At 41.8% G+C, this 27456-nt stretch overlaps 1 protein-coding gene across 1 annotated transcript in view; it reads right to left on the bottom strand.

Moving 5' to 3' along the window:
• Positions 1-27456, bottom strand: part of fras1 (Fraser extracellular matrix complex subunit 1) — a 129906-nt gene that overhangs the window by 51483 nt on the left and 50967 nt on the right. The window contains exons 12-25 of the mRNA XM_086030020.1: positions 25934-26077; positions 23222-23371; positions 16745-16888; positions 14193-14333; positions 13159-13299; positions 12907-13080; positions 8237-8377; positions 7551-7697; positions 4922-5083; positions 4177-4323; positions 3070-3216; positions 2669-2809; positions 1534-1674; positions 1325-1465 (exon numbers count right to left, since the gene is read on the bottom strand). Of these exons, the coding sequence (XP_085886146.1) occupies positions 1325-1465; positions 1534-1674; positions 2669-2809; positions 3070-3216; positions 4177-4323; positions 4922-5083; positions 7551-7697; positions 8237-8377; positions 12907-13080; positions 13159-13299; positions 14193-14333; positions 16745-16888; positions 23222-23371; positions 25934-26077 (2061 nt within the window). The remainder of the gene's footprint in view (positions 1-1324; positions 1466-1533; positions 1675-2668; positions 2810-3069; positions 3217-4176; positions 4324-4921; positions 5084-7550; positions 7698-8236; positions 8378-12906; positions 13081-13158; positions 13300-14192; positions 14334-16744; positions 16889-23221; positions 23372-25933; positions 26078-27456) is intronic.

Raw genomic sequence — 27456 nt, 5'->3', positions numbered from 1 at the left:
GAGCGACGTCTTTTTTTGTTGTTGTGATTTTCCCTTTCATGTTGCTATGTTTTAGCTTTAAGACTGAGAGAAACCACGCGGAGCTTAGTTTGTGTCATGATTTATGACATGTTACGCAATGTAATTCTGCGGGAGAAATATACAATCTTTCACTGTCTGCTCAGGGAATGGTGAAAAATTGTCAGCCCGCGGCCTTTAAATAACACATCAGCTTCAAAGCACAGGAGACTTTTCCTGTCTTTCTTTCTTTCTTCAGAGGATGAGTGTTGACGGAAATATTCTCGTCTTACATGACATTACATGACTGAAATGTATTACTGGTGCTTTTTTTTCTTTTCTAATTCAAAGACTAACTCCTCGTAGAGAGGGTTTGCAAATTCAGTCCCCAAAGCCTGTTTTGCTTAGCAACATGAAATTTGGTAGGCATTTCTATCATGAGAAGATCCACCAAAAAATCTCAAGAATACATGCCATAAAAAATAGAGGGAGTCTGCCATTTTGGGTTTAGATAGCATTTAAGGGTCGTTTGTAACCATTTCCAGGGGTCCTTCTTAGACAAATTCCTCCCAGAGAGTTTTTGAAAATTCAGTCCCCAAAGCGCATTTCACTGAATATCATAAAACTTGGTAGGCATGTCTATCATCAGTAGGCAACTTAAAGAATCTCAAGAAGCCAAACCCAAAAGCATATAGGAAGCTTGCCATTTCAGTTCAAATTTTTCATTTTAGGGTCATTTCTTTCTTTTACAAAAACAAATCCTCTGAGAGATTTGGTGAAAATTCATCCCTTTGGCCGAATGAAATTGAGTAGGTATATTCATCATGGGTACACCCACAAGAAAGTCTCGAGCACTCCTACTGTAAAAGTTGCAGGGTGTGCGGCATTTTGGTTTGAAGTGGCCGTTCCCTGGGTCCTTCAAAGACAAACTCCTCTGAGAGTTATTGAAAATTCAGCCCGTGAAGCCTGTTCCACTTGGCAACATGAAATCTGGTCGGAACGTCTATCAAGAGATGACCCACAAAAAAAGTCTCAAGAAGCCTTGCCCGAAAAGATAAAAAGAAAAAAAAAACTGCCATTTTGAAAATTCAGCCCCCAAAGCCTGTCTGTCCTTAGCACCATGAAATGTGGTGGGTAGGTTTATCAAGAGTAGATCCACCAAAAAGTCTCAAGAAGCCCCCCAAGACACAGGGAATCCATCATCTTTGTTTGAAGACAACATTTTAGAGGTCCATTTGTAAGGATCCTTCAAAGACAAACTGTAATGAGTGTTTAGAAGCAACAACTTGGCATAAAAAAAAAAAAGATTAAAAAAAAGTCTTGTTACCATGGCAGGTTCTACTTTTTTGATGGGCGTAGTAACCATGGCCACAGTCGGGGGTGCAGTATCCCTCCATGAGGTAACTCTGTGGTCCGCAAGCTCGGCAACGTCCGACTCCGTCGCACAGCACGCAGTCGGTGGAGCAGGCTGAAAACCGAAATGTCAATCATTTGACCAATACATTTTGTCCGTCATCTGAGCAGGAGAGGTCTTACGTTGGCAGGAGTGCGCGTCGGCGTCCAGAAAGTAGTTCCTGCCGCACCGGAGCACGCATTGACCACGCAGTGATGCGTAAGGCGGCTGGCAACGCAGGCACTGGCCGGGACCGCTGCACTCCACGCAGGTGTCGTCGCAGCCTGTTAACGGGAAGTGTCGCTCAATCGTCATCATGTGGCGGCAAGAACTACCAAGATGAATGTGAGGCCGCCCGAAATGGTGACATTTGCAAAGACTGCAAAACATTTAACTCAAATCATTCACGGCATTTGTTGTGCTGTTTCGCCTTTTTGTTGTCTCGATGGCACTCACTGCAGCTGTGAAATTATGAGTTGCTTCAACGACGGCAACAAAAACATAAAAACCCTGAAAAGTCACGACAACAACCTTATGTTTCGCAAAATACGAAATTTTGATTTGGATCAACAACAATGAAAAAGAAAACTGAAAAGTCAAGACAAAAAAAAAAAAAATTAACAAGAGTATAATTTTTTTTTTCCTCCCCACAAATTCACATTTTTGGGACAATAATGTATTTTTATCTGAGAATTACATGCATAAGGAAATTTTACACTTGCATTTGGCTTTTACTTTGGCAAGGAGTTGTTTTCAAAACGTATTTTTACATTTTAAAAAGAGAAATCCGACGTTAACCAAAGCAGAATTTTTTTAGAGAGGAAAAAAAAAGTCATCGTCCAAGCATGAAATTTTAATTTTAATTTTTACAAGAATAAAAAATGACACAAATTTTTCAGACTAAAACATTTTTTAAGAGATATAGTATCTTATGAAAATGAAGTCCTACTTTGTCAGAGAATTCTAAGAGTAAGGTGTTTTTACGCTTGCAGTTCTCTTTTCTTGTAAACTGTTTACTGGCGCTTTGCTTTTTCTTTGGCTTTTATGTGGCATTCACTGCTGTCTAAAAACTGGGAATTTGACATACATTCAAGTGAAAAAATAAATCCATTTAAAATCCAAATTAAAAACAACTGAACTGTTGCATGCACTTTTGTTTGGATTTGTTTTTTTTTCCCCTTGGCTATTTTCTCCTGGCGACATTCGCTTCCTCCGTACGGTAGGCAAAGTCCGGCTGATGATGGATGCGGGATGCGCTTAGTGCGCTTGCCAACTGACCGAGGCATCTGTCTCCATCCCGGTAGGATCCCGGCGGGCACCCGCGGGCGCAGACGCCGTCGTGCAGCACGTAGCCATCCATGCACTGCAGGCAGTCGGTGCGCAGGGGCCCTCGGCACGCGTTGCAGCTCCAGTCGCACTCTGCGCAGACAAGTTCGGTTCGCGTGAAATAGCCAAAAGCGCCACATGTTCATACAAATATTTGTGCCGATTTTACTTGTTGTTCCATACAAAAATATTATCATCACAATTTAGAAACCGTAAACGTGTGAGACTTTGATTGATGATTTAAAGGATTGAATCTGTCGTGTTTTTTGGTCGACTTTGGCTATTTTTCTTTGAGCTGGGGATGGGAAGTTGGCGCAGGAATTTGGTAGAATGTTGTCACTCGTCACAGTTACCTGTGCAGGTGCGCGTGGTGGCATTGAGGTAGTACTGCTGGGCGCAGCTTTCATACTGGCACTCGCCGAACAGCAGCACCTTGGCGGGGTCGCGGCAGGAAGTGCAGGCGTCCGCCCCCTCGCACGTCAGGCACTGCTGCTGGCACGCTGTCAACAACCACAACCACACACTTAATCCACGCAAAACAAATAACAATTGTCACAAGTTTCACAATAAAGAAGAAAAGCTGAATAAAAACTAAATGTGTTTTTTTTTCTGACGATAAAGTCAAATCGTAAAAAAAAATAAAATAAAAAAGCAGTGATTTTACAAGAATAAAGTCAGAGAAAAAAAATACACCGGTAATTTATTTTCTAGAAAGAAATCTTTTGAGAATAAAGCCACTTTTAAAAGTTGCAAAATCAAGAGAAATATATATATTTTTTTTTTCAAAAATGTCATCTTAGAAAATAAATTCACACGTGTTCAGAGAAGGGAGGTGTATGTGTTAATGGAGGTGTCTTTGTAATTTTGTTATCTTATATGAATTAAATTATGGATTTTAAGGAAAATTGCAGAAAAAATGTGTAATCTTAAAAGAACAAAGCATGTAACATTTTCTTTGGAGAATAAAGCAATAAAAATATTATATTCATTTATGGGAATAAAATTGTAGATTTTAATGAAAATCTAGTCACCTTACGAGAATAAAATCTAGTTGTTTGAATTTAAAAAAACGTGTAAAAATGTGAAAAAATTCAGCGATAAGATACAGTCTTGTTTTTTGTAACGTTAGATTTTGTGACGTTACCTAACTAAAGTCAGATATTTTTCCGACATCATAGCTCTGAAGATCATTTTAAGAAACACTAATATTTTTTATTAAAATCAAATCAAATTTTTTCCAAGACAAACACAGGAGATGGCTGTCAAATGTAGTACACAGGCTACGACTTGCTTGACATTCCTGCAACTGAATGCGCTCATTTTTAAATATTAAATACGCAAAAGAGAACCTATGGTGGCCTGAAAGAGACAAAAGGGCACAAAGTGGGTCATTACAGGGGCGAGCTGATGGTTCAAATTGCAAAGATAAATTGTTTATTGGTTTGGTTGTTTGGACTGACCTTCGCAGACCCTGCGGCCGTTGTCATAGTAACCCAACGAGCACTGGGCAGCACACTCCCCGGAGGGCAGCAGAACGCTGGGGGTGTGACAGGAAGTACAGGCAAGAGGACCCGCCCCACTGCATGCCTCACATGATTGGTGACATCCTGGGGAATAAAATGAAATTCTTACACCAGGTAGAAACTAAACGGTGCATTTTTCAAAGAGGAAGCACTTTTTTTCCTTAATTACAAAAAATCTCAAAGGGCTTCACATACCCACAGTTGACAAATATTTACGATATACACACATTTGAGAATTTTTTTTTTGCTTCTGCTGTGAAGGAAATCATATCATCTTCCGTCAATCAAATCACATTTTTTCAAGAAAAAGTAGCATCTTCTGAGAACTCATATTGTTTCGGACAATCATAACACATCTTCCAAGAAGGAGATCATAATTATCTGACAATGACGTTGTATTTTTAATGTCACTCAAGTGACAATTTTTTTTTTTGGGGGGGGGGAGTTGAATTTTTTCAGGAACAAAGTCATATATTTTCAGACAATTAATTTGGATTTGTTTCCCAACAGTTAAATCACATTTCCCTGTGGAAAAAAAGGAGCATGTTGCTGGAAGAAAGTCCGATTTTTTCTCCAACAACTAAGTCACGTTTTTTTCCTGAGACAAGCAGATTACTCCCAGATTTTTCCTGACAATTAGGTCGCATTTTTTGTATAATGTGCATTTCCGGGCGGTTCTTACGCATGCAGGCTCCGTGCCAGCCGTAGTGGTCCCGTGGACAGCGGGGGACGCAGTGGTCGCCTAACAACAAGGCACCGGCGCCGGATCCTTTGCACCACAAACAAACGCTGCCGACGCCCATCTGGAGGTCGGCCGTGCACCGCTGGCAATCGGGGCTGCACTCTGACAACAAATCACATCAGTCAAGATGAACAAATTAGCAGCAGCAGTGAAAAGAATCATTAAGTCTAATCTAAATAACCTTATCTTCAAAACCCAATTTGAAACTATAACCGGATCTTGAAACCCTAATCTTGTTTTGAAACCTATAATTTGAAAAGCTAAACCGAGTTTCAAACCCCAACTCATCTGGATTTTTTTGAGTTGTGTTGTGCAAAATAAAATAAAATACAATAAACTAACATAAACAGAAAGTTTGGTCAAACTGACTCAAGTAGCGGATTGGTCCCTTTTGACCCAAATTATTGTTGCTGTTTTTTTTTCATCCAAAAATCTCCAATCTCTAATTTGAGTCCCTAACCCAAATTTCAAAACCTAATTTGAAACCGAAATCCTATCTCGAAACCTTAATCTGAAACCTTTAGTTTCAAATACCTACCCTGCCTTTCAACCTGAATTTGAAACCTTAACCCTAAACCCGGGTTTCAAACCCTACTTTGAACCCTATCCTAATCCCTTCGAAGAAAAATTTGAAATCCTAAACCTGCTTTTAATCCCAAATTTAAGTCTAACCCTTATACTAAACCGCAAATCTGTCTTGACACTTACACTACACCCAATCAGCAATCCTAACTGTAATGTTTAACGCTAACCTTTCAAAAGCTAACTTGAAGGCTAGCTATGCAGCTACTGTATGTAGCTATGTAGCTAGCTAGCTAGCTAGATAGATAGATAGCTAGATAGAAGCATAAATTGGGAGGAAGGAACTTCAAGGGTCACGCACGCATTCAAAATAAACCACAAGTAGTCAATGTGATGAGAGGACAATGGAGTGTGTGCGTTTGTGTGCGTGTGTGTGCATGCCACTAGAGTGTGAAGGTGGAGGCAGTGGTGAAATAATGACTGCTGTACTTTTATGACCCCACAATGCATCTTTTATTAACTAGCACTGTGGCTGGACTTGACCCTGGGCCCCATCTACTGATGAGCGCGCACGCGAGTGTGCGTTCATAAATCTGCGCAGGCGCGTCACTTCACCGAGCGAGAACAGAGCATGTCATCACAAAGTGTAATTAAAAGTCCGGGCGGTGTTGGTGGTGCGCCTCCGCACCCCTCTCTATCGCCGTCGTAATTGTCCTCAGATTGTTTTGCATCTTCAGCAATTGTTCCTGATAGGTAAGAATGTCATTTTTTCACCCAGCAAGGATGTAAACAACAGCAGCAGCAGGAGGGAGCGCTAACAGGACATTTTCATTTTCAGTTCACTTAACAAACGATTGGTTTCCGAGGTGGTGAAACTACGCTCATTCTGTACTTAAGGAGTTCTCTTAAACACCTTCGATTAGTTCCAAATACTGCCGCTCGACTCTTAATTGGTACACGTAAGAGGGGCACTTTAGTGTTCATTGTAAGATTCTGCTACAGCGGTGCCTTGAGAAAATATTGTACAAATAGTCTAACAACTTACCGTTCCCACTATGTACAGTAAACAAATCCTTTTTTTTCCCACCTAACAAACATCATCTGACAATATACAACCTACAGCCCTCGCTTTCTGTTGGCGTAAAAAGCAGGATCAAAGAGGATTTCAAGAAGCTTCAGAAAAAAGTAGGTCGAGCCTGAACTATTTCCTGTTATTACAATTCATCTTTCAAATTTTGTTTCAAACAAAATAATGTGTTGCCATCTAGTGATCAACAGCGAAATTACACGCCAAATTAACAGAAGGCAGAAGCAAAAAAATTACAAACTGAACAGAAAAAAATCTGAGAAATAGCAGGACTGCGAACATGGAACCCGTGATGGAGGGAGATCACTATATATCAAGGAAAAAAAAAAAAGCTCTTTTTAATGCACTTGATTAAAAACATACTGTAATGACAAAATACCGCGGTAGAGCTTGTTGAGACTCAAGCTACCAGACTCGTGATACATATTTAATTATTTCATACATATATATTAGTGTTGCAATACTGTTGTATTTTCGTAGATCTGATTTGTAATTGTCATTTTTGTGTATCGTATTGTGTATTGTCGGGCATGTTGCAAGTTGCGACGCAAGATTTTTCTTTCCCTTTTTATATGTAATATAATGGAGATGCGAGAATAAAATAATCTGAATCGGAATTAGAATGGCAGGAATCAAACTGTTTTTGTTATACTTTTGGCTTGAATCCAAATCCCATTATGCTCCATCCTTCCGGTGTACACTCTTTGGCCACCTGGTGGCAGTTAATACACACCCACGAAGAAGACTGACTCCGTAAAATGCAGACATATTAGTCGTCCTTTGCAGAGGATAAAGAATATACGACTGAGGGAATTGTTATATTGTCTGTAGACGTTCAAATATCTGTTGCTTAATGGCTTATAAGAGCATCACACAGATGTTATTTCTAAGCACGTTTCCATTATGTGTTAGCATTAGCATTACGATAGTGGATTTCGCAATAAACATCACCAATCTTACCGACGCATTGGGCCGTGGAGGCGTGGAGGAAGCGGCCCTCCTGGCAGCTGCTTCGGCACTGGCCCGCCTTAAGGTCGGCCAGCGGGGGGCACGAAGTGCAGTCGGCCTGGGAGGCGCCCGAACACGTCTGGCAGGACGGGTGGCAGGCTGGTGGAGGAAAACATCAAAAATGAATTTACAACCCCAACGTTGCTTTAACGTGAACATTTGAAGCCCTACCCTGTCTTAAAACCCTGATTTACAACATCAATCCTGGTTTCAACCCTAATTTCCAACCCTTGAACAAACCTGCTTTAAAACCCAAATTTGGAACCCTTATTTTGTTTTCTAATTCGAATCTGAAATCTTAACCCAGGTTTGAAAGCCTAATTTCAAATTTGAATCCGTCAAACCTGTCTTGAGCTACTCAACCAGTGAAGAAATTGAGGCCCAAAATACAGTCATTTACTTCGCTGTCCCAATAATCAATCAGATTCCATTTGGTCTTCGGCCGTTTAGTGTTTTGGAGTGACGACAAAAATAACTTTCTTCTTCATCCTGTTTTCCTCCAGAACAACAAATAGCCCTCATTTAAAACCCTATCTGTGGTTTACAACCCTAAATTAAAACCTTAAACCTTGTTAAAAAAAAAAAAGCAAGCCTAATCGGGATTTGAAAGCGAATCATTTGATAAGGTGTTGAACGACCTTGACACTGGCCGTCCTGTACGAAGAATCCTTGCGGGCATGCGTGCACGCATTGTCCCTCGTGTAGGCTGGACGGCGAATGACACGATGTGCAGTTGTCCGCAGACGGTCCTGTGCAGTGCCAGCAGGATGCGTGACATTCTGGAAGAAGGAAAAACAAACAAACATTTTGGCAATAAGTCCCAAACGACATGACTTTCTGTAAACGTCAAAAACGTTCTCCGAGTACATTTCGGAAATGTCAAAGAGAATTTAGTTTGCAGTGAATCTAATGCCCATTTTGTCAACCAAGACTATTTGGTCTTCAGTTCACCTACTTGAACATCAAAGACAGAACCACGTTTTAGTCAAAACATCAAAGACAATTTCAGATTCTACCATGAAGCTAAGGTATGTAATCAAGCATATTTGTATAGAATAATGACAATTGACACAATTTTTTTTAAATGCCAAAATTGGACATTTGTCTTTTCACAGGACAGCGACGCAATGTTTTGGTAAACATCAAAGACCATTTCAAGCCTTCAATTAACATCACATGCAATTTTGTAACCATTAGGCAATTTAGTCTTTGGTGAACCTGACGTCTGTTTTGTAAACAAAGACAAGGAATAAACCAGATCAAAGACAAATTAGTCCTCAATCAACCATTAGCTGCCAATCGACCTGACACACATTTCTGGAAACATTAAAGACACTTTTGCTAATTTCAGTGAATTATTTTGTTGGGTCGAATATTGGATTTGGGATTTGAAATATTTTGGAGATTTTTTTAATTTTTTTTCCTTCATTCAATCTCGACCCAACCTGCCGGGTCAAATCGCGCTGGGTCTAAATAACCTAGCAGCGGCTCGGTTCCCGGCGAAGAAAGCAAACTGAAATTGAAAGCAAATGTTTTTTTTTCTTGGATCGCTGTATGAAATGGACCATTTCCAGATCCCAAGCACAAGCTTTTTAATTCGCCAGTGCACGATCGCCTCCCAGTAAAGTGCGATGCATAAAGTTCCGGCGCCTATTGATTAATGCAAGCATCCACTGTCTTGACGCAGGACATTATCAAGCGCACACTCTTGCGCAGAATCAGCTTCATTACTCACTGTTCTGCTGATTCGGGATATTTTTGCCAGTCGATGAGGCTGATTTTGCAGCAGCGATCGCAGTGATGCATTGAGTTCAGTATCAAGGCGGGCGGCCTTGATTTATACTTTTGATGCCAGAGACCAAACTCACATTTGCACACACACACACGCACACCAGCAGGTTTCTGGGAGAGATCAAAGACAAAAAGGTCTTCCAAAAAATGTGCTTTTGTAAACCCCAGACAATTTAATCTTGTGCATTTTGTAAACATCAAAGACAAGATAGTCCTCAAGAAAACATAATTTTTTTGTGGTTTTGTTTCGCATGTTGGACAATTGAGTGTTTCAGTAAAACTAACTGACATTTTTATCAACATCAAAGACATGTTAGCATTCAACAAAACCAATACTTCTGTAAACATCAAAGAGCATTTAGGAACAGCGAGACATGTTAATCACTGAGAGCAATGTCAAAGACAAGTTAGTCTTCAGTGAAGCTAAAGTGCACGTTTGCAGAAAGAACAAACAGATCTTCAAATGGGACCAATTTTATGTAAAAATCAAAGACGTTTTAGTGTTCAATGAACCTTAATTTGGAAAACATCAAAGTCAAGTTTGTCATCCAAGAAACAATCTACAAAGCATGGTCGTGGACATGGACATCAAGGGCATCAAAGCCAAATGAGTATTTAATGAAATCGATCTTGTAACATCAAAGACAACTTAGAATTCTGTAAAACAAACTTACATTTGGTCAAAATCAAAGACATTTTTGTCCCCAAAGATCTGGTTTTGTAAACGTCAAAGACACATTTGTCTTCAATGAAACCAATGTGTGTGCGTGTTTTTTTTAAACATCAGAGGATATTTAAAGGCTTCGGTGAAATTAAAATGCACATTTTTTCAAATTTTAAAATTTTTGGTGAACCTTTTTTACGTTTTGTAAACATCAAAGACGGTTTAGATCAGGGGTGGCTAATTCCCGCCCTCGAGGGCCGGTATCCTGCATGTTTTCTATATCACCCTGCTGCAAGCCACCCGATTCAAATGATCAGGATCGTTATCCAGCTTCTGCATAGCTTGCTGATGATATGATCATTTCAATCAGGTGTGTTGCAGCAGGGAGGGATGGAAAACAGGCAGGACACCAGCCCTCGAGGACTGAAATTGCCTACCCCTGCTTTAGATTATGAGGGGGTGGGGTGGGAGTGTGAAAACAATAATTAAGACACACGTGGATTTCTTTGTCTCCGACAGGAGAGGAGTGGGACTTGTCGCCTGGAATTTCCGCTCTCTCCTAACTTGTCATCTCCTGCCTGTGTGTGTGTGTGTGTGTGGGTGTGTGTGTGCGTGTGCAGGGGTGTGTGCGTGCGTGTGCGTGTGTGTATGCATGTGTGTTTGCGTGTACACGCGTGTTTGTGTAAATGTTGGAGTCTGACAGTCTGGTGTGCTTGTTCAAGCGCCATCTCCGTACATAGCTTCGGGGCAGTGGAGGAGGACGCGCACACACACGCGCACACATAAGCCTACAGTAATACAGTCAATTCTATAAAGCAAACAAAATTGATTATGAAGATCAAACCCATTTTAGTCTTTAGTTGATCTACGTACAAGTTTTCTAAACATCAAAGGTAATTTAGACTAGCCCAGCATGTTTTGGTAAATGTCAACAATTTTTTTTTTTGTCTTGGGGTGAATATTTGGTGTATTTTTTTTTGGGAGACAATGAAAATTAACCTAATCAAAGTTTTGATAACCTGAAAACGCCATTTCAGAGCCAAATCTAACGTAGATGTTTTTAAATATGATTTTGTCTTCAATGAGCCTCATTTACAGTGGAACTTTGCATAATTGCAGTTTGGCACACGCATATTTACGTACTATTTATGTATTCATATTTATATCTTTTAAATATTGTTTTTACATGTTTATTTTTGAGCTCATTTTTTCATCCAAAACAAATATTGGCGGTTATTCCATATTTTGGGGGGGGTTAATTAATTCATACTTTTTTTTTTCCCAATGCATTTCCAATGCCCGTCGATTATGCGCATATTTTTGTTTTGCGCGGTTCAGCCAGACTCCCAAACAACGGGGGTCCACTGTACATCAAAGACGATTTGGTCAATTAGCCCAATGTATGTTTTTGTAAACATCAATAACAATTCAGAGTCTTGGGCGAACTTAACTCGCATGTTTTTGTCAACACCAAAGTCTCGTTAATCTTCAGTTAACTTGACAGTTTTACAAGAATAATAAAGCGTGGGCGTTAGGGGGAGGCAAGACAGCTTCAAGGTTTCACAGCGTGGTGCATTCGCATCCCGATGCTAAATGAAGCTTTTAGCCGCTTAAATGGCTTTGCTGCCAAATGCAGCTCCAGCGAAATGTCAGCGAAGCAAAGCGCTGTGATCTTGTAAACACACAAGGCGCTAAACCTGTTAGCTGGACGCAACCTGTCACTTGCTCACTTCAAATGAATCTCCGGTGCGGATGGGAAAGCGCCTTTTTTGTTTTAGTCTACAAAAATTACAATGAATGTAACAATGTAACAATGAAAATTTCCCCACTGTGGGATCAATAAAGGCATTCTTATCTTATCTTATCTTAATATGCATCGGTACGGGTGACCCTAGCATTTGTATTTGGGTGAACATCAAAGACAGTTCAGAGTCTCTGATAAATCCAACATACATGTTTTTTGTGAACAATCACAGGCAAAAACATTGGAATTGTACTGTTACGCTCTAGTCCTCCAAGACTGCTATTGATCTTGGACTTCTTCCGAGCTCAGCCTCAGACACAAAGAAAACATCAATGAGTCAAAGTGGGTGTTAAAGAAAAAAAAAAAAAGTAAAAAACATCGGCTGCCAAAAAGTGTGCTGCAAAACGTGGGACGACCTTCAAAGACAGAGACATCTGCCAAAAAGTGTGCTGCTGAACGCTGGATGACCCTCAAAGACGGAGACGGCTGCTAAGTGGATACAATTTCACACCGTCACTTAGTGGACAAACAAAACACATCACTCCACCGACTTTTTTTCCCCTCTCTTTGTTGTCGTCCTGCTTAATGTGTGTGTATGTGTGTGTGTGTGCGCGCGCGCGCGCGAGTATGTGATTTAAAACCACCTTAAAAACGAGCCGATTCCAAACAACTATTTCACACCCACAAACAAGCCCATTTTGGTTCGGTATAAGAGAGGCATCAACATTTCTATCAGCAAACTGGCGTTGGCACATTGCGCCAGAGTAGACAACAACGTCGCAGCCCTCCAGACTTCATTTTGACCACGATGACCGGCGCGAAACGCTTCAGCGCGAGGATATGGTTGGAGCATATCTCTGCAAACTATCTGATGATTGAATGATGAACTGACTGACTAACTGGCAGGGTTGACATATGTCAACAAACGCACTTGGAAATGACCATTTACGGAGCCAGAGAAAGCGACGGCGTCCATTTTCGCTCATTCGGCGAAAAGTCGATCGAGTGTGACAGGCCAACAGTCCACTAATTGGAAGCCATCTTGCCGGACTGACTGACAGACACTCTGATGGACGCGGACCAAAACAAAGTGCGTGCTTGTGCCTTACCTGTGCAAGTGCGGCGGTGGTCGGCGTAGGCGTTGGCGGGACAGGCCGGCGCGCAGAGCCCGCGCGCTGCTTGAGGCTCACGCGACTGCGGGGCGAGCACCTCGGCGGCTTTGAGGCAGCGCAGGCAGTCCGAGGCCAGAGGGCCCACGCACCGGCGGCACGACGGGTGGCAGTCTGCGCGCAGGCAAAGCGGAGCATTATTACTCCACGCCGCGTCCGAATAATCGATGGCTATATCCCGCAGGCGCTTACTGTGGCAGGTGTGGGCGTGAGGGTACAGGCCCTCGCCACACGCCTCCACACACTGGCCCTGGTGGAGGAGGAGGTCCTGCGCGCACGACGTGCACTGAGACGCCGACGGACCCCAGCAGGACGCACACGAGCTGTGGCAGCCTGGAGGCGCAGCAATAGGATAGAAAACATCACATGTTTTTGTACTCCGATTTTTTTCACTTGCCACATACAACATACGATATTGGGTCGGAATCAAGACGTGTTACTCACTTGTGCTCTAATCACTAGCTAGCTATAGTCAACAAATGACGTCATAGCGAGCAATATGCTTTTGGCAGTTTTGTTGTTCTTGCTGAAACTGCATTTGAAAATGCAACAACAACGTGTACATGTATTTCCGGGGGCTATTGTTAAACAATACAATTTTAACATTTTTAAATGGATCACTTCTACAAATAGGAGCACAGCTTTGCAACAACAGAGAGTACTGCAATAAACTCAGGCATAAAACCAAACAAACAAAAAGGGAGGAAGGATGTGAGCCAGGTTGGCATTTTAAAGGGGGGAAATCAACCCAAACACATTTTTTTCGAGAATATGTTCCCAGCAGGCCCGCTAGTTGACACACGTTTGTGGAATATGAGTTAAGCAGCAAAATCCACGCCTTTTTAGCCATCTCAGGGGGCGGCCATTTTGTCATTTCTGTTGACTGAAAATGACATCACAACTGCTCGGGTAACGACCAATCATATCTCAGCTTCAGAAAACAGGTCAGCCGTGATTGGTCGTTACCCGAGCAACTGTGATGTCACTTTCAGTCGACAGAAGTGACAAAATGGCCGCCCCTGAGACGTCTGAAAACGGCTGGATTAACTCTCATTCCACAATTGCAATATTTATCAGAATGCCTTGTTTCAACTAGTGGGCTGGCATAGAACATATTCTTGAAAAAGAAAGACGTTTGGGGTGACTTCCCCTTTAGCGGTTTATGTTGGTCAAACATTGAAAAGAAAGGTCTCTCTAGCGTCCCAATACTTTTGTCCGCACGTTACCTCTGCACCTGCTGCCGCGGTCGCTGTAGTGCTGAGCGGGGCAGGCCGACACGCAGTTCCCGCCGTGCAAGGCGCCGCCCGGCGGACAGCTCGTGCAGTCGGGCTTGTCGGGGAAGCAGGCGGCGCAAGACGGGTGGCAGGCTGCCAAAGTCATCAGAGACATCAAAGACACACGCGCGTTAAATGCCAGGACCATTGTCCGCCTGCACGTGATGCAAGGCAGCAATTTGAGTGGAGCCATCGCTCCTTTTTGCGGAGGCTAATTGGAAAAGTGATGCATGCCGTAGGTAGCCCCGAGTGATAAGCGCCGAAAGTCGAAGCACGCTAGGCGTACGAGTCATTTATCTGCATGTGGACATTTTCCTTCCTTCTCCATTTAGACTCAAACTTCAATCTCCCAACCTTGATGGCAACTCAAAATGGAAGCGAGTTAATTCAAGATCAAGGTCATTCTGGCTAATTGGAAACACGAAGAAAGTCCTTCCTTTCCAGAAAAAAAAAGAAAAAAAAAACTCACTGAACAACTGCAATGTCCAATGTGTCTCTGTTCACAACTCCACTACTCCATAATTCCCAGAGAATGTAGATTGAGATTATTGGTTAAAATCAGCAGTAAAGTAGTAACTAATAACTGAATTACTGACCCACTGACTGCAATCGAAACACAACAGCATATCTCGGTGAAATCATTTATGTACCGGTAAATGTGGCATATCGTCGCTGTCCCGTGAAAAACACTTATGTCCATTTTTCTGAATTTCCTTATTTTTACGTGAATGGTTTTTCTGCGTTACAGACATCGCATTAACGAGGAAAAAATGATTTTTTTCTTCCAAAATTGGACATAAGTGTTTTTCACAGGACAGTGACGATATGTTGCCAGGGTCACTAACTGACTAGGTAACGGAATAACCGACCAAGCAACCGACTGACTGACCACCGTATCGACACACTCACTCGCTGTCCCTGTGACCTGGTTTACAGTGGCCAGTCGTCCCCCAAAATGTGTTTCCCGTGTCGTACAGGTCATTTGTGCCGTAGAGCAAATGGTGAGAAAATAAATGCAGAACTGAAATTTTAATAGGAGCCGAGATTTGAAGAGGGTGCGGCCTCGGAGGACAAGTCAAGAAGTCAAGAGGTCGAGAGTCCTCCGGCAGGCGGCAGACTGTGACCTTTTCCCGGTGACCGCTCAAGTGACTGCTAACTCTGACCTTTGGGAGGGACGCTTGCACACACATTCGCAAGTGTGCGTGACGTTCCGAATGCAAAGCATCACATTTTCCAGACTTTATTAACCAGCAGCTGCACTGTAACTGACTGGAGTCACCGTCAACTGACGGAAATGTTTTGAAATACAACATAACCTCAAGTCTTGCCTCACTGAATTTTGTCAAGTAGTTGCGTAATCAACATATACAATACCAACTTATCAACAGACTAACTAGCTAAATTATTGACGGACTGCCTAACTCAACAACTAATTAACTTACTACATAAAGTGACTGACTGACTGACTGGCTAACGGGCAGATTGACCGACTTGGTTGCCGCATGAAAAACGACCTATTTGTTTTCTAACTGAAATTGGTCAATAACTATCAACTGTAAGTTATCAACTAAATAACTACCTACTTACTTCGTAACTATCTGTATGACTGACTGACTACCTGAATGAAACAGTACCTAACGTTACAATCGACCAACTACCTACTGTAATTTACCAACTAATTACCTAAATTCTGAACTGGCTGACTAAGTGACTGGTCAAATGGCTGACTAAGCAACTAACCTACTGATTAAACCATAACTTACCAAATGACAGACTGCCTGACTAACTGACAAATTCACAAACTACCCATCTGTCTTTTCAAGTCACTATCATAGTTAAAAACGAGTTCACTGACTACCTGAATTACTTACTAACTGACTGATCGAAAATGACTTTTCTTTTCACTGACTGACTGACCAACTAAATAACTGACTAACTAACCAACCAACTACAAACCTAACCTGATTTTTCAACTGACTTACAACCAAACTAACTGATTGATTAACCAACTACCTAATTTACTGGCTGGCTGACTGAATGATAAAATGTAACCTACCAATGGACTAACTAACTAACACTGACTAACTAATTAACCACACATCCAAGTAACTAGCTAAGTGCATTCCAAGCACAAACCAGCCCAGCTAAGACTAAAGCAGCATCTTCCAGCTCGCCCCCCCCCCCCCCCCACATCCCCCGGGGGAAGCCTCCAAATCCTCCAAATAGAAAGCATCCATATTCATTTTTGGCCTCCTCATTAGCGCCATAAAGATTTCCAGCTAATGGTTGTGTTTGCTTTTCACATGTTTTTTTGGGCATCTTTAGGGAGCGCTGACGTCGTTGTTTGATTTTTTTTCAGTGACGACCGTTCCGCGGGAACTCTTAACTTCCATTAGCAGAAAGGAGCGGCCGCGTTAGCTTTCATTAGCAGGAACTAGCGAGCACGTTAGCTTCCATTAGCAGGAAGTAGCGGGCGCGCAAACAAGGAGGTGAGCCACACTTACCGCGACAGATGCCATCCTGACTGTAGAAAGCCTCGCCGCAGTCGGGAACGCACTCGCCGTCCTTGAGCAAGGCAGCCGGGTGGGAACATGACGAGCACTCCCGCGGGCTCGCACCCGCGCACTCGGAGCACGACTCGGAACAACCTGGCGAGAGAAGCACCATGAGGCGCACATTGAGGCGCATTCAATACGACGCAAGCTTCTCAGCCACACCGTCTCATGATATGGCCGCAATGATCTCTATTTGCTTCTCACGTTCTCACGATGTTCTCCTCTCTTGCTGCATTCACATTCACCGATCGACAGGTCATTCGGCGGACAAGTTTACCAAAACAAGACGCACCACAAAAAGCCCCTGCACCAAAATTGAAGAGGAAGTCAGCCATTTTGGTTTGAAGCTGCCATATCGAGCTTGGTCCAGAGCTGTCGTATTTTGACAAACTCTTACTCGGGACTTCAGTCAAATGAGCCCAAATTGGTATCGGGTCGCCTCACCAGACGGGCGACACCAAATTGTGCAACTTTTCTTTTTTTTTTTGGAGTCTGCCATATAACATGGGCAGAGCAAGGTGTCAAGATGTGATGATTGCATGAAAACCGAGTGCACGAGAGCCTGTGAGCTTTAATATCATATTACAATGTATTATTTATGACCGTGTGCGCGTCCACGCTCCCCGTCCGACGTCGGTTGCGGCCCACGAGGGGGATTACGCGTCCTTTACCTTGCCCCTTTGCACGGAAAGCAATTTATTTTTCCTGTGCAGCTGCAATCCAAAACGTTATCAGTTTGTGTAATCTGAGTAGGACCAAAGCCCCCCCACCAAATTATCCTGGATGAGGCGAGGACACAGGATTAGAGCCCCCCCCCGCCCCCATTACTAGTACTACTACAACCCACCAAAGCTGAATCTCGCATAATAAGATCAGAGCTTGGCCTATTAAAGCGAGCGCAGACAAAGCAGCTTTGGAAAGAGGATCAGAATCATGGCAAAATAATATGAATAACTGGGAGTTTTCTGTTCTGGACTGAATTGCTGATCTTAAATGACAAAAAAAAAAAAAAAAAAAGAACGTGACTAAAATGTACAGGCATGTTTTGCTTTTTCTTGGGCTTAAAAAAAATCTTCTCTCCAAAACATTCAAATACAGTATCGTAGTAGGTCATCGTGTTCAACGGAAACAAGGGGGAGCCTAAAATTTCCAAAAAGTATAATATTAGTGTGAGCTACTATGACATGATGCAGTTTGAACATTTAACACTGCACTTCCATATAAAAAAGAACACACGTCACTCAATTAAACAGTACATAGTGTGCATACAATGTAGAAACTGTACATAACAGTTAAAAAAATGCAACTAGATAAATTAAAAGCTAACAGGTGGTATTTTTTTTAAAACCCCCTTTTTCCCCTTTTAATTTGAAGGAAAATAATAGTCAAGTCATATAATTGGGGGATGACTTTTTTCATTCTCATGAGATTAAAGGATTAAAGTTGCATGTTTTTTCCAACAAGACAGTAATTGCATGCAAAAATTTGCCATATTTTTTTGCAGATTATTAAATTAACAGGGGGAGGGGGGCAATCATAATATCAGGAGAAGCAAGGGATATATTTTCTTTTTATTTTGTTTTTTAATATCCACATGTTTTTCAATAAATAAATCAATTGGATTTTTTCAAGAGAAAAAGTCTATTTTTTTAGAGGAACACAATACTGTATATCTTTTAGAAAAAAAAGTCATAACCTTCAGAGAAATTAAGGTGCACTTTTGCGTAGCATGAGAGAGAACCCGCCTACATGGAGTGGTACTCATAGCAGACTTTGACAATCAATATGCAATTTCTCACCTATTTCATTGCGTTCCTTCAATAGTGAATGTCAACACTAATAGCGAAAACTGTCGAAAAATTCCCACCTTCAATCCCTTCATGCCGGTTGCCGTGTCTTCTTGCATTCTATGTCTTCGTGTGAACCGCGTGAGTTACAAGTTACTTTGTCTCCAAGAAAGAATTTGAAGTATTCTCTATCGGAATGAGTACATTTTCCCCACAACATACAACCATGGCACCTAAGTACTGATGGTTTGCCGTTGCTTTGACTTGTGATGACACAAACTCTTTGTCTTGACATTATTATTGTTTTGAAAAAGAAAGCAAAGAGTATGAGTACAAGAAAAACAAACAAACCGTTTTTTTTTTAATAACCTATTTTTGTTGAGTAGAATCAAGGCAAACGAGCCCCCCCGTGACTTGTCAACTGTCACTATGAAAAATAGTAAAGTAGTCCCGCTCTCATTTAAGGAATCCCAACATAAAAGTCAGAACATTGAAATCACCGCTTCATATCAAAGAGGTTCTTCTTCCTTTGGAGGAAACCACTGCAGGGGTTTTATGTGCTACTTTTGCGTCGTCGCTGGGAGTTATACTCACAGGTTTCGCAGTCCGGATGCGTTTTCTACATCCCACTTATTTGACTTTTAAATGTCTGTCGTCTCCACTTTGCTTCCTTTTCACCTGTGCTTGCTACACGTGTTACCGCCAGGATAATTATAGCCCTCACCTCTATAATAGTCTACAGTTGGTTAGTCAGGTTAGGAGGTGAGGCAAAATGAAATCATTGGAGCCGCTGAAGCGCTATGCTCTAACTCTAATTATTTGTCATCTGATCTCATCCAACGGTCTATCACATGAGTAGTTTGTCTTTGAAGGACCCCTGGAAAGAGTCAAAATGACCCTAAAATGTCTGTTTCAAACCAAAATGGCAAATGTCCTGTTTCATTTCAGGCAAGTCTTTTTTTGACTTTTTTTGTGGGTTTATTCAGAATAAAAAAATGTCACGTTGGATGCGGGATTTTCAAAAACTATCCTGGAGGTTTGTCTTCAAAGGACTCCTGGGGAAATGAACCTAAAATGGGAGCTTGAAGCAAAATGTCAGACTTTCCGTTTCTCTTTTCAAGAATGGATTCCTGAGGCTTTTTGGCGGGTCAACTCGTGAGAGACCCGGCTGCAAAATTTCATGTTATGAAGTCAAACAGCTTTCAGGGGCTAAATTTTACAAGTTTATTTGTCTTTGTTGGACCACTGGAAATCACTCAGAAAGGCCTGGCTTCTTAAGACTTTTTGGTGAGTCTACTCATAAAATTGCATGTTGCTAAGTGTAACTGGCTTGGGGGGTTGAAATTTAAAAAACTCTGAGGCGATTATCTTTGTAGGGCTCCTGAAAATGACCAAAAAAGTTCCAAAGCCAAATTGCTGTACCTTTTCTCTCATGGCTCGTGGAGACATTTCTGTTGATCTAAACATGATAAACATACAGCAACTGCCAAATTTCATGTTGCTGAATAAAGGTAGCTTTAGCGGCTGAATTTGAAAAAACTCAGACAGAGAAGACTGTCAGTGTAGTTCCTTCAAAACCAAAATGGCAGACTTGCTGTTCATTGCACAACATGGCTTCTCAAGCCTTTTTTTTTTTATGGGTCTACCAATGATAGATATGCCTGCCAAATTTTAGGTGGCTCCTTTTTTTTTTTTTTTTTTACTCTGGACATTCTGTGCTTTCTGTTTCAGGCTCCTAAATGGTGTTGCCGGGTAAACTCCGGGCAAAATGACACCAATTGAGTGTGTTACTGGTCTACCTGGCCAGCGCGGGACATGAATAAAGCACTTGTCCAAAGAACAAAAGCGTCTCCAAGGCGACGCCTCCTCAGTGTCATTAACATGCCAACATTGTTTACATGCAGCAGCAGTAAAGTGTGAACCAGTGACAACACCGCACCATGGGGGGTCTTCTATAGCAGAGTCTTTTTTTTTTTTACAGGGTGGTCCTGCTCCTGCGCCAAGATAAGCTCCAATCTGCTGGGAACCTTCCCAGGCGCGTCCTCTCACACACAGTCACACGCGCACCACAAGACAGGACAAGCTCATAAAACTCTCGGAAATTCAAACGCTCCACATCGGAGCTCACTGAAATGGAAAGAGTCTGCATTCAAGTGTACTGAGACTGAAACAGTTCACATTAAAGCTCACAAAGTTGAAAGAAAGCTGACTCAAATTGAAACAGTGCGCATTAAAGTTTACCGAAACAAATACCTCCACTCCACTGAGCAGATTTTGGTGAGGTTTCATGCAGACTCTTTCAACGTTCACTGGAACCGCAAAAGAGTCAGCATTAAAGCTCAGTGACCATGACAGAGTTTGCCTTAAAGCTTATTCAAATTGAGAAATTCCCCATTGGAGTGTGTGCGAATATTGACTCAATGTAAACGTAGTTATTGGAGCTCCCTGAAAGGGAAAGGGTCCGCATTTAAGTTGAGGGAAATTGAAAGAGTCCGCATTGCAGCTCCCCGAGATTAAAAGAAATCTCACGGAACTTGGGAGAGTCCAAATTCAACCAGATGGTGTTGGACCTTCGACGGCTGCACGGGTGGCGCGGGAGCGCTCGCCAGCGCGTTCATTTGCACAATACGAGCTGCATTCAAGGCGGCGGGATGAACGCAGGTGTGGGGAATTGCGCCGCAGCATCGGCATCACAAATGCACAACGCGGTGCCGCGGCAACTTTCGCACACATCGAGGCCGGACGGCAAAAGGCGGCGGCCGTCTTCCCGTCACAGCCGCGAGGTGGTCTCCACGATGCTCATTGCTCTGTGAAATACAACACCCGGGTCGCCTCCTCCCGGCGTGGCGGCAGCCAAAGCCATTCGGAGAGCGTTAGCATATTAGCGCGCCCACGGGGGCTCGTCCTCCTCCTCCTCCTTGGCCGGCTTTTACTTATCGCTCCTGGCCGGAGGGTACGAGCGGACCTCCGAGGCAGGTTGCCTGATTAATGGCGGCGCGGACGGCACCGGGGCAAACGAGTCTCCCGCCTCTCTTGCCGCCTCCTTCTGTCGAGGTTATAAAGCAGATCCGTCATCGGCGGCGCTGCAATTTTACTGTTACGTTCCCCGAGGTTTAGTGCGGGAATTCAAGCAATAATATTTAATGCCGCTAAGTCATCCAACATTAGATTGGACTGCATTATTAAACACGCTCTCTTCTTGGCCTGTGCCTTTCACGCACAATCCAAGTGGATAATTGCCGCCACCGCGCGCGCTTTCACGCCGTCGCACAGCGTCGCGGGTCAGACTACGTGATCACGGGTAAAGCATCTGCGAAAAAAAGAAAATCACAGCTGCCATTTGACATCTGAACCAAGACGGCTTGCTGAAATTGACAGAAGGTGCATTGGAGGTCACTTGAATCAAAATCGTCTGCACTGAACCTCAGTGAAATGGAAAGAATCCAAGTTAAGTTCACAGAAATTGTAAAGAGTCCGCATTAAATCAAAATACTCGGCACTGAAATGGAAACACTTTGAGGCTTCGATACCCTAAAGTTGTAAAGGGTCCACGATAAAGCTCACAGAAATCAAAATTGCTTGCATTAAAGCTCACTAAACCCGAAACGATCGGCATTAAATCAACTCAAGATCGAAAGAATCTGGCTCACTGAAATTGAAGGAATTAGGGTTTAAGATAAGTGAAATTGTAAAGAGTCTACATTGAAGCTCAAACAACTCAAAGGTGTCCGCAATAAAGCAAAGACAAATTCAAATTGAAACTCAAAAATAGCCCGCATAGAAGCTTGTCGGACTGAAGAAGAGTCTGCATTAATTCTTGTTGAAATTTGTTGAAAGAATTGAGAGTCTGCAATACAGCTCACTGTAATGGAAAGTTTCTAGTATAAAACTCGCCACAATTCAAAGCATCCGCCTTAAAGCTGTCTGGAATTGAAAGAGTCTGCATTAAATCACACTGACATCGAATGAATCAGCATTCAAATGTTGAAATTAATGCTCGCTGGAATTGAAAGTTTGCATGAATGCAAACTGGAATTGAAAGAGTTCACATTAAATCTCATTGAAATCAGTCCGCATTAAAGAGTCAGCAGTAAAGCTCGCATAGTTAAAAGAGTCGGCATTAAAGCTTGCCAGAATGCAATGATCCCAATGCATATTAAAGCTCACCAAAATGAAAAACAATCCCCATGAAAACTTGCAGAAATTGAAAGAGTCTGCATGAAAGCTTGCTGAAATAAAGAGCACTGCGTCAAAGCACTTTATGGTGCCGGATGGTCTGCGTCAGAGCCCTCCATGCTGCCGGATGGTCTCACCTCATGCCTTTCCTTTTGAAAGTTGTTGCTAAGCTGCGGGTGTCTTTACGTCAAGTCCTATTTACCCCAAAAAAAAAAAAAAAAATGCTGTGAAGATCAATAAATGACGTGGGGAAACCCGGAGGACAAATCAATAAGCAATCAATGCAAAGCAAACAAGTCACAGCAAGTTGACGCGACTCATCCAGGCAATGCTTCACTTTTTGTGGAATCGTGACTGAACCCCCCAAAAAATCATCATGATTAAACAATCAAAGGAGAGCGAGCAAAACCGGGACAAACACGAGGCGAGTGCCGAGCCGGGGGAGATCAAAAGTGGAACTCACGTCTGCATTGTTTTCTTCGGTTGTCCTGGTAGGTGCCGGCGGGACAGGTCGCCAGGCACTGGTCGCCCTCGGCGCTCAGCAGGGGGCGCTGCGGGTGGCACGACTGGCACGACCACCTGCTGCTGCACGTGGCGCAAGTTGGAGGGCAGGCTGCGGGTACAAAAAGGGCAACATGGACAAAGTCCGCATTCAAGGCGCTCGATGACGCTGGGGGGAGGACGCCAGGACTCGGCTCGCTGAGATTCAAGGATAAAGTGCTCTTTCCTTTGGTTATTCTTTGGCTTTTTGGGCTTTTTCGTTTGTTGTGCGGCAGATGAAAAACGAAGAATGTACAAAGTGAAGTACAAAAAAAAAAACTAACAAAAAAAAAAAATAAATACAAATCCAACCATATCACATTAAAAATGTATACAAATATGAATAGTTTATTACTAGAAGCACAACTACATAATAATAATACTTCTAAACTAAATACTACTACTACTAATAATAATGTTTTAAAAACTCAAGAAAAAACTACATAAAAAAATGTTTGAAATATTTTTATTATTGTTGTTGGAACAATTATAAAATTTACGAATCTAAAATCGTAATATATATACAAATCTATAAAATACATGAATATATACCAAAAACAACCACAAAAAAGTAGTGTAAAATAAATGTTATTTTTTAGAATAAATTAAATAGTTTTTACGTGATAAAATTCATTAAAATATTTAGAAATAATAATAATCATGCCAAGGCTATCAATAACAGTAGCAAAGCTAATTGTGATGTTAATAAGAATAATGCTATTATTATACTCATGATAATGATGCACCTCGTAAAGCTTTTGCTTTTTTAGGTTTGATGATTTGATTGTTTCTCATTTCTGTGCTGGACATTTGTGGGGTGATGGCGACACTTTTCGGATGATTTCTCTTTCCATGGTTTCCTCCGGGAACAATTTTGATTTGATTTGGAAGCGCAGCAAGCCACGATGAAAACTTGTGCATCTCGTCTTCAAACTTCTGACTTTTACGACGCATTTAAATCGTCTTTTTATCGGCTTTATCTGCGCCGGCGAGCAGAGCCCACAGCCATATTTGAAATTTAGTAGTCAACAAAAGTTCACCTTTTTATTGATCCAAATTTTTTTTTCCCCACTCCCCGCCGCCACCCGAGGTGCAGTTACATTATTTCAGAGCTGACATTTACTCTCCAACAAGTTTAGTGAGAAAAAGCGAGATTCTGTTTACATCAGAAAAGCGAAAGAGAGAGCAATCAGATGCCCCGAGATGAACCGCTGCGCTGGAATATCTGAATACCATCGAGTGGAAGTTTGCGCGAGGCGGACGACCGCTGTGGAGGAAAAAACTAAGGATAAAAGTTGAGTGCATAAAGTTGTTGCACTTTTTAAAAGAAAAAAAAAGTTTTGGTTTGATAGTATTTTTTTTCCCCCTCAATGAATGTCCACTATTTTGTTGTATTTTTTTTTTTTACATTTACAGTAAAATGTTGTGGTAGGGTAAAAAAAAACAATAGCGTAACTAAACAATTTGATATAATTATTTTTGTTGTTTTTAAAAACTAATGTTATGAGATAAAGTCACAATGTATGTATTGGAAATACAGTGGCGCCTTGAAATAAGAGTGACCCAACTTGTGAATTAATTATTTTATTTCAAAATTATATGACTTTATATGATCATCAATATAGTACTATAGTAATACAATAAAAGGTAAGAAATATTGATCGATGTATACATCCTGTTTTCGATATACTGTATCATTAAAGTGAGTTGTCTATATAATAGAACGCCAATGCAATAATGCAAACTTCAAATACAAACCACCATTCGGACAACGATTAGCAAAATGTCGCCGTTAAAGTTGAGTACGCGTCGAGAGCGTTTGCGGCTAAATCACGTTATTATCGCTAACATTAGCGGCTCATTCTCTCATTTGCTGCGGCGTTTCCCGTCTGATAGCTTTTACGGCGCCGCTATTTATGGCTTAATGGGTCATAAAAGTCAGGAGAGCTGGTCAATGAGGTGCAAAAAAGAAAAAGACATGCCACGGGTCAAGGTGGGACGTAAAAAGAACGTATTGAAAACAATATATATATATATATATATATATATATATATATATATATATATATATATATATATATATATATATATATATATATATATATATATATGTGTGCATATAGACCTACTTGAGTGAAATGCACGCACTGACATAGCACAAATGTCTTTGCAAAATTTCCCTTTTGAATGTTGGAGTCAAAAGTTGAATGTGTTCGCTGGTTGAGGGTTAACTGCAAGTCAGCCTTCTGTGATGTTGAATAAATAATTCAAGGTCACGGCCTCAGCCAAGCATGATGGATGCCAGGCTAAATGATGACTTAATTATGTATTTTTGCATATTCATAATGTATATACAGAGGTATGGCTTTTTTTTTATTGCAAATGTACTGACTAAATGATTCAAACATCTACACATGGATAGCAATTCTTAAGCATTTGTATGAGAGTTAACTCATTCACTGCCAGGCAATTTTCAGACCCTCTTTCACCCTAACGTTTGAAAAAAATTGAAAAAATTCAATTCCAATTCAGGAGACAAGAATGTGAAGTGCATCTGATTGAAATTGGATGTTGAATTTTGAGAGGAACGTGAAATTAATGGAATTTGGAATAAGGCAGTAGAGTAAGAAAATACCTGCACACTTTGGGCCGTCGCGGAAGAAACCGTCGGGACAAACGGACAGACAGCGGCCAAGATGGAGGACAGCCTTCTGGTCCTTGCAGCTGTCACAGTGATCGGGAGTCCCGGAACATGAAAGACAGTCTGCGTCACATGGAACTGGAAAAAAAGAAAAAGATAGATAAATAAATAAATCATTTAACCAACCAAGAACCCAACCCCATCCAAACAACCAAGCAACCAATACTTCAAGCAAATAAACAACCAGACACTTAAACAACCCATTAATTGACTACAAAACCAACAACTCAGCCAGCCAAGAAACTCCCGCGAACAACCAACTAATCAGACCAAATAACGAAAACAACCAAATAACATACCATTGAGCAAATCGACCAAACAACGAAACACTCAGTCAACTGAACAACCCGACACAAGCAGTACCTCAAACCACTCGATCAACCACTCAACCAAACAGACAATCCAACTTAATTAAACAACTAAATAACTCGAACCAATGACTCAACCAACCAACCAATCAATATAACCAAAAACTAAAAAACAGAAGAAACCATTGAGCAAATTATCAAACCACTCAAGCAACCAAACAATCAACCAGTCAATTAGCTGGACAGCCACCCATCAAACAAATCAACCAGCCAAGGCATTATCTAACCACTCAACCAACCAGACACCCAAACATTTTTTTAAATCAAATTGTGGTTTTCCTTGGTACGTGCTAGCAAAAGTTGAACATAAATCACCTAAGAAAGTAAATGTTCACCCTCCAGTAGCCCTTAAGCCAAGTAGGAAACATTTTGCACTTAAGCTCATACACTTGCGTGCACACACTTACGTGCAGTATATACACAAACACACGCTCAGGCAGACAGGCAATAGAGAACCTTCAAATTATTCATTGACAGCTTAAGCCTGGCAAGCTAAAGCTTCACGATTAGGGCAAATTAAACGGGCATCAATGTCAGGGAAAAGTCTCGAGGACAAATGATAAACAGTCTACAATCGTCCATTAGTCTCCAGCAACCAAATGAGTGAATTACAGGACGAACACACTGTTAGTGCTGTGTTCCCCCAATATACGGTATTGTGGCTAATTACATAAATCCCGTGGAAATGGCAGTCGACATACACGAGACGACAGTTACTGGAACGTACATGGACAGTCACCAGCATATTGCTTGACAATTTCTGCAGTGCAGGAATGTGCTCGACAGTTACGGACGGGAACGTGATAAACGGTGTGCCCAAGATGCTCGACAGTAACTGGGCACCAGACAGGTGCTAACATTAAGTTACCAAAGAGTGCCAAAAACAATTACTGGCACCCATACTAGACAGTTAATGGAATGTAGGAACATGCTAGACAGTTTGGAGAACATACGGTACTGGACAGTTAGCAGACAATTACTGGGTGCTAGTCAGTTAGCGGAACGCGCCATGTACTTACCAGGGTGTGCTAGACAGGTACTGGGAGCTAAACAATTAGTTACTGTTGCTAAAACCTTTAAGCCATCTAG

This window comes from Filicampus tigris, chromosome 5, assembly GCF_054856515.1.
Source record: "Filicampus tigris isolate MCC_2025a chromosome 5, RoL_Ftig_1.0, whole genome shotgun sequence".
In the NCBI taxonomy this organism is placed as follows: domain Eukaryota; kingdom Metazoa; phylum Chordata; class Actinopteri; order Syngnathiformes; family Syngnathidae; genus Filicampus; species Filicampus tigris.
Note: the sequence above shows the minus strand (reverse complement) of the source record. Positions and strands in the feature narration are given on the sequence as shown.